This window comes from Frankliniella occidentalis, unplaced genomic scaffold (assembly GCF_000697945.3).
Source record: "Frankliniella occidentalis isolate FOCC.00 unplaced genomic scaffold, Focc_3.1 Scaffold94, whole genome shotgun sequence".
NCBI classification, from domain to species: Eukaryota; Metazoa; Arthropoda; class Insecta; order Thysanoptera; family Thripidae; genus Frankliniella; species Frankliniella occidentalis.
In genome coordinates this window covers 876,455-883,704 of record NW_026267223.1, presented here as the reverse complement: position 1 = coordinate 883,704, position 7,250 = coordinate 876,455, and the positions used below count along the sequence as shown (strand labels likewise).

The 7,250-nt window shown below is 64.4% G+C and overlaps 2 protein-coding genes across 6 annotated transcripts in view; one reads left to right on the top strand and one right to left on the bottom strand.

Annotated features, from left to right (window-relative positions):
- LOC113203901 (mucin-5AC-like) overlaps positions 1–7,235 on the top strand; it is a 142,005-nt gene extending 134,770 nt beyond the window's left edge. For all 4 annotated transcript variants that reach the window (XM_026418834.2, XM_026418836.2, XM_026418835.2 and 1 more), the window contains one exon: positions 1,720–7,235. In XM_026418834.2, the coding sequence (XP_026274619.1) occupies positions 1,720–7,170 (5,451 nt within the window). In that variant the 3' untranslated portion in view covers positions 7,171–7,235. The remainder of the gene's footprint in view (positions 1–1,719) is intronic.
- Positions 1–7,250, bottom strand: part of LOC113203876 (aspartyl/asparaginyl beta-hydroxylase) — a 24,414-nt gene that overhangs the window by 3,609 nt on the left and 13,555 nt on the right. The window lies entirely within an intron of this gene.

The window sequence follows — 7,250 nt, the reverse complement described above, 5'->3', positions numbered from 1 at the left end:
CTCTCCCTTCCCCCTCCCCCTCTCTCCCTCCCTCTCCCTCCCTCTCCCTCTCTCTCTCGTTATGGCACAGCGATACGACCACAGCCGCTCAGTGCAGCACAAGTGCGGTTATTGGGCGGCGGAAGGCAGTGTGAGAGAAAAATGGAAATTACTAAACCGATCCCCATTGACGAAAATTACCCTTACACGAAAAATGTTTGGGTCCTCTGCGCGCGGGCCAACGAACGGCCGCACGCCGCACTGCTTCTGACCAGAAAAAGGGAAACGTAAGGAATAAAAGGGCATCTGATGAAAGTGATGAAGCAGCAGCTGCCGGCTGTAGGCGAGCTGCTGGGGGGAGAGGGCAGTCGCTCGCGCAGAGTTAGGGGACCTTTTCGGGAACAAATCACGAAAGGGGATACTAGCGTGCCAAAGTAAACACGTGTTTCAGGGTTCAGTTGGTTCAGCGTATCACGTATTCTAATAGAGTCGAGCCAAGGGTGCACGTTTTTATCTTACATCATGTTGACTTACAGCTTCTGTTGATGTGAATTAATGTTTCTAAATTTTGAAAGATTATTCTTGATAAGGTAGGCAACAAAATTCCATGCTCTATGCACTGGTGGCCTGTTCTGGGGTCGTCAGGTGTTAGTGGCCGAAGTCCGCGTAAGAAATCGTCCATAAAGTAGTTAGTTTTCTCGGATTTATTCGGGAATTTAAAGGAGCCCGGCGCCTGCGAGATTCAGGATAGGCCACCCTGCAGTACACGCATGCACTGCCGGCACGATTTTGCCTACCCACTAGGCGCTATGAGAGCTTGCATAAACCCCGCCCCGCCCCCTGCAAAAATGACATACAAGCTATCTGGATTATCTCTAAGATGGCCAGTGTTCGGTTGTTGGATATTTCTAGCCTCTTCTTTGAATCAAATTTTCTTTTTGTTTCTTCGTTTTAACTCGGTCCTTTCTGAAGATAGAGTAGTATGAAGAGGAGGCGTGTCCGTGTTCGCAGTTTCACTGAGAACTGAGTAAATATTTTTGTGTGTGTATGTTGCATCACTCCGCTGTATGCACTTCTCTGTAACTGATGAGAAGTCGCCGATGTCTTTCCCTCCCTCAAGCGAGTGAACACACAGATGCACATCCGGCTTGTACTCGCCGATGACAGCGCGCCGCGCGCCCCACCCCGCCCCGCCCCGCCCCGCCTGGCGGCTTCTTCCTGACCTACCCTAACCCGCCGCGCCGCTCCATGTAGTAATTCATCGCTTCTCACGACCCTCTCCTGGGGGACACGACAGCCTCGACGTCACGCAGCCCTTTGTGAGGCAGCGGGGGCGCTCGTCGTGAATTATCATATTATTGGCCAAATATCTAAAGTGAGAGGAAGCCGAAGATGCGAGGCGTGCGATACAAGGCCGGGCCGGGGCGGTCGTGACCGAGCCGCCGCCGCCGCCACGGAGCTAGTGGTAGTCCTGAAGGGCGGCCGGGCGGTGGCGGTGGACCACGCTATCTATCGCGACTTCCGCGGACACAGCGGCCTGGCCCCCGGACCCCGGGCCGGCCGGCAGCGCCGCCGATGACACGGTTCGCCCTTTTCGTCCCTGCCCCGGCCCCTCCTCCGCTCTCCCTTTACGGCCCCTGCAGCCAGGCCGCGCAGCAGCCCGCCCGCCGGAGGGGTGGCCTGCCCGCCCGGCGCCGAAGTGCTGCCTTTCACCGCCTCGCTCCGCTTGTCTGTTCCCAGGTGTTCCACATCTGCGACGGCGGGCGCAAGATCTCGTTCCTGTGTCCGAACGGCACCGTGTTCCGCCAGTCGCACCTCATCTGCGACTGGTGGTTCAAGGTGGACTGCGCCGAGTCGGAGGGCCTGTACGAGTCGAGCGCCGAGCAGCTGGCGACGGACCAGGAGGCGGTGCGGCAGCGCGCCGCCAGCCTGGCGCCCTCCACGCCCAGGACGGACTCAGCCTACACCAGGGTCATCGGCAGCACCGAACGGCGCGCTCAGCCCGCGCAGCCCACGCAGCCCACTAGCTTCAGCTCTAGGCCGCCGTCGGGCTCAGGCGGTGGCTTCTTCTCCACCAGCGCGAGCAGCAGCTTCTACGGCTCGTACAACAACGGCGGCAATGGTGGCGGCGGCAGCAGCAACAATAACAACAATAATTTTCAGTCGACGGCGTCCTCGGTGTCCTCGGGTGATGAACGCAGCTCCCGCACCTTCCACGGACAGACGGCGCCTGGAGGCGACGGCTTTACGTTTAACGGCAACCGCAACTTTCTGCAAAAGCAGCAACAGCAGCAGCAACAGCAACAGCAGCAGCAGAACCGCTATGGAAGCAACGTGCAGTCCTTCGTGACGGGCCCGGGTCGCGCCTCGGCGAACGCTGGCGACTTCGGGAGCAGGAACCGCGTCGCCAACCCCACGGTGGCATCCACTACCGGGCCCGGGAGCTTCGCGTCGACAGTGTCCACGACCGGGCCAACCTACTCGTCTTCGCCCGTGCCGCGGGGCCGCGGCGTGCAAGGCCAATTCCGCTTCAACAAGAACCAGCAGCAGGAGCAGGACGACCAGGGCGGCCCCCGCGGAAGGGAGACTTTCGCGACGGCCGAGTCCAACGGGCCCAGGACCACGTACAGGAGCAAGGAGGAGGAGCTCAACTACCCACCTGGTGTCAACCCCTACCTCAAGGTCACGTCTACGCCGCAGTTGCAGCCGCTCAAGCAGCAGAAGCAGCAGCAGCAGCACCAGCAGCAGCACCAGCAGCAGCAGCAGCAGCACCAGCAGCAGCAGCACCATCAGCAGCAGCAGCATCAGCAGCAGCAGCACCAGCACCAGCAGCAGAAGCAGCAGCAGAAGCCACAGCAGCAGCAATTGCCTCGGCCGCAGGACGAGCCGCAGCACGACCCGCTGGAGCGACAGCAGCCGGCCGAGACAGCGTCCTTCGCGACCGGCCGGGGCTCCAGCCGCTTCAGCTTCGGGCTTAACCGACCCCTCGAGACGCAGTACGTAGAGTCGCCCAGTTTCGAGTCGCGCGTCGTGTCCGAGGCGCCCAGCCAGTTCCACGCCAGCACCACCCCGCCCAACATCTACCGCCTGCAGGCCAACAGCAAGACGTACGCCGAGATAAAGCGGCAGCGCTCAGACGCGGTGGCCACCACGGCCGCCCCCGGCGAGCCCACGCCGTTCTACCGCAAGTACCAGAACTCCCTGCGCGCCAAGACGGCCACCCCGGCGGAGGCGACGCCACCGTCGCCTACGCCCACCTACTCCACCAAGTACGTCGAGCTGCAGCGGACGCGCTCCGTGTCTAGCACCACGCCACCCTCCTCGGCGGCGACCCCCCTGAGGCAGCAGCCGACGAGGGAGACTCCCCGAGAGCCGCCCACCACGCGATACATCACCCTCGCCAGGATCATCCCCAAGCCTGCAGTGCGGCCCGCCTCCAGCACCACGGCGCAGGCCTCGCCCGAACCGCCCACGACAGAGGCCGCCACGGCCATCACCGCGGCCATGGAGGAGGCCAGCACCGCGGCAGTCACGCTGCAGCACGCCTCGCTGCGCACGCTGGAGCTGTCCGCGCCGCTGCCCGAGAGCGACGACCCGGCGGCCGCCGCGGCCAGGAACGCGACGGCCGGGCCGTCGGCCTCCGGGCCGGGGTCTCTCCAGTCGCTCGCGCTCTACTTTGCCGCGCCCGACGACGAGATCGAGACCACGGTCGCGACGGAGCCGCCAACCACTCCACTGCCCGCGCTGCTCACGGCCGAAGAGGCGCCGTTCAAGGAGTCCATATCCATCTCCGACGTGCTGCTACTGCCGCACGCGAACGGCGGCAACTTCACGGACTTCACGGCCAGCGGCCAGGACGGCGAACAGCTGCCCGCCTCCCTCACCCAGCTCACCAAGGACTCGTACTCGTCACTGTTCGCAGAGACCGAGGTGCCAACCACGACCACGACCTCCACCTACGACCCTCCGACCACGCCCTACGACCTGCTGCTGGACACCAAGTCCGCCGTCAACCTCAACCCCAGCAACGACCTACGCGGCGAGCAGAGTCGCGGCATCGTGGAGCCCGAGCGCGCCGACGCGCTGGACCTTGCCGAGCTGTCCAACAGCATCCAAGCTGCGCGCGAGAAGGGTCTGCCCAGCATAGCAGACAACGCGGACTTGCGCGAGTTGGCCCAGGTCTTCACGCGCGCGCTCTCCGCCTACCTCGAGGACCCGGAGACGTTCCGCAAGGTCCTCGCCGAGGTGCGTCCAACCGAGCCGCCGCCGTCCTCAACGACGGGCAGCCCCAATGACGTCGACATCACGACCATCACAACGGAGGCCTCCTCGCCATCAGCACCCGTCTCATCATCGTCTTCGTCCGCGCCGTCGTCATCGTCCACAGACGCGAGCGCCACAAGCCTGGCAGAGGAATCGTCCGTGACCAAGGAGAGCGACGAGGTGCTTGAGTACTCGGATGTGAACAAGGGCGGCAGTAGCGGCAGCAAGCTGTTCGAGGTGACGCCAGCCGGCCCCGCGCCTTACCTGCCCATCATTTTTGCCACAACCACCGTCAACGAGGCCGTCCCCACGACCGTCGCGCCCCTCAGCACGACGGTTACCGCCCCGGTGCAACCACTGGGCGCGGACTTCCCCGCCATTGACCTGGAGGCGCCGCTGCAGCGTTTGGAGTCGCTCCTGGACTCGCAGAGCCGGTACTACTCCACGCTCAAGACGGCGCCTCCCACCGTGCCCCCAGACTCGTCCAACTACACCTCAATCGCGGCCGACGTCAACAGCCTCATCGCCATCCTCAGCGCGCTCAACGAGAGTTGGACGGGCCCTCCGTCAGGGCCATCAGGGCCGTCGGCGCTGTCCGCGGACGACTACTTCCCCACGGCGGGCGGCGTGCAGGACGTCGGCTTGCCTCGGTACGGCGGCTTCCAGAACAACTCGCGCTACAGCCCCTACGGCTCGGGCGTGACCCCGCCCGGAGTCACCACCGCCGCTACAACGCTCACCGACGTCACGACACCGCCGTCGCTCACCGAGGCCACCACCGTCGGCGCGACTAACCCACCGGCGTCCAAACAGCATGAGATACCCAAGGAGAACCTAGAGAAGATTGACAACGCGTTGGGCTCGTTCGTTCCAGAGGACCTGAACCAGCTGGCTGTTCTTCTGCACTCGGAGTACAACAACACGCTCAGGTCGGCGTCCCTCACGGCGCCGTCCGCGCCCTCAGCGCCCTCCGCCTCTGGCAGCAACGCCGTCGACGCCGTAGACCCCGTGCTCGTGGCGGCTGGCAGCCAGGCGTACGTGGCGAGAGACAACTCCTACGCGTCTTCCACCGCCAAGCCCAACCCCACGGTGAAGCCCACAGTCAAGCCCACGGTGAAGCCTACCGTCAAGCCAACTGCCAAGCCCACGGTCAAACCTGCGGTCAAGCCGACCGCCAAGCCCACCCCGAAGTCTAGCCCCAAGCCCGCCAACCCGGCTCGGCCAACTACTGCGAGCCCAGTCGCCACTCCCAAATCTACCCCTAAACCAACGCTGAAACCCGTGTCCAAGTCGCTGCCCAAGCAGAGCGCCCGGCCCGCCACGACCCCAACGCCGGTGGCCGCCAGAGCCCCTCAGCAGTCCACGAGTCCCACCAAGAAGCCCAAGTACACCGGCCCTATTTTCGTCACCCCCACACACACGCCTGCCGCGTCCTCCACTGTAGCCGTGAGGACCAGCCTGCCACCAGCCGCGCCGCCGACAACCACGACGACGACGACGACCACCACCACCACGCTGAAACCAACGCCACCTCCAACCACAACGCCGAGGCCGACGCAACCACCCACAACGACGCCGGTGCCAACCACGCAAGAGGTGCGCTTCCGGGGTGCCAAGTATCTGACCACTCCCGAGACGCTGACGCCCAAGGCTTTGTCCACCAAGGCGCCAGTCGGCTCCGCCGTGCCCGTGACGGTGGCGCAGGCCAAGCTGCTCGCCAAGCCCACCACGGCGACTTCACCCGCGTTTGCATCCCGTCTGCTCGAGCACTCTCTGGACACGACGCGGACGCGCTACCGCGTTAACCTGCGCTCCGGCAAAGCCACCGCCTTCGACCTCAGCAAGCCGCAGCAGCAGCAGCCCAAACGGCTGCCCTCCGAGGACACGCTCAACGCCCATGAGCCACTCAACCCATTGGCCATCAACTACGAGCTTACGACGTCCCCGACGACAGTGCACGCGGTGCGGTCTACCGCGGGGCCCACAGCCTCGACGTCCACGACGACGCCGTCGGCCATCACCACGTACCACCCGCGGCAGCATGCAGTGCACACCCCGCCAAGCAGCAGCATCCTGCCGCCGACGGCGGCCCCGGAGGACACTCAGAGCAGCACCTGGGTGCTCCCAGCCGGAGCCGACCCCACCTCGGGGCCGGCGCCCAGCGGTGCCGTCGTGCCCAGGAGTGGCTCCATCACCATGTCCGTCACCTCGAGCGTCAGCTCGTCCACTGCCAGCAGCAGCAGACCCGAGAGCGTGCCAATGAACACCACCATGGTGGAGGCGGCGGAGGCCATGTTCGGCCACCTCAACGCCAGCATGGCTGACATGTTAATGAGCATGCTCAAGGAGGCCGAGACCAACGTAACGATCCGACGGCTTGTGCTGCTACTCGTCAACAACAACATCAACGAGCAGGCGGGTGGTGGCGGCGCCCAGGAAGTGCGGGACCAGCTCCTTGAGGCGCTTCTCAACACGAGCCAGGTTCATACCACCACCAGCACCACAACCACCAGCACCACCACCACGGCGACGATCCCCGAGACCACGTCACCCAGAGCCACCTCTAGCACGCCCACCCCCGCCAAGAGAAAGCACTCGCGGCTGGTGGGGAGAACGGCCTCCAGGACCAAGGCGGGCAAGTCGAGCGAGTCGTCACCTTCCGCGGCGCTAAGCTCTCGGGTGCGGGAGAGGCCGGCGGTCACGACCACCACGACCTCGACCTCGACGAGGAGGCCGCCGACAACGCTCAGCACGGCGGCGGCCACCACATACGGTGCCTTCATCACGGACCCCGTGTTCTCCACGGTGTTGCCTCAGTACAGCGGCAGGAAGCAGTCGAGCTCCGAGGAGCTGGCGCTCGCCTCCTCCGACAGTCGCGCCGTGGAGCTACTCAGGTCGCTGTACTCGCTGGCCGCGCAGTGGGGGTAGAGTTGCCCTGGGCCGCTCAGACAAAACTTCTAAGATGCCAAAAAATCTCTAAGTTGAAACCGCAAGGGGGGTGGGAGGGG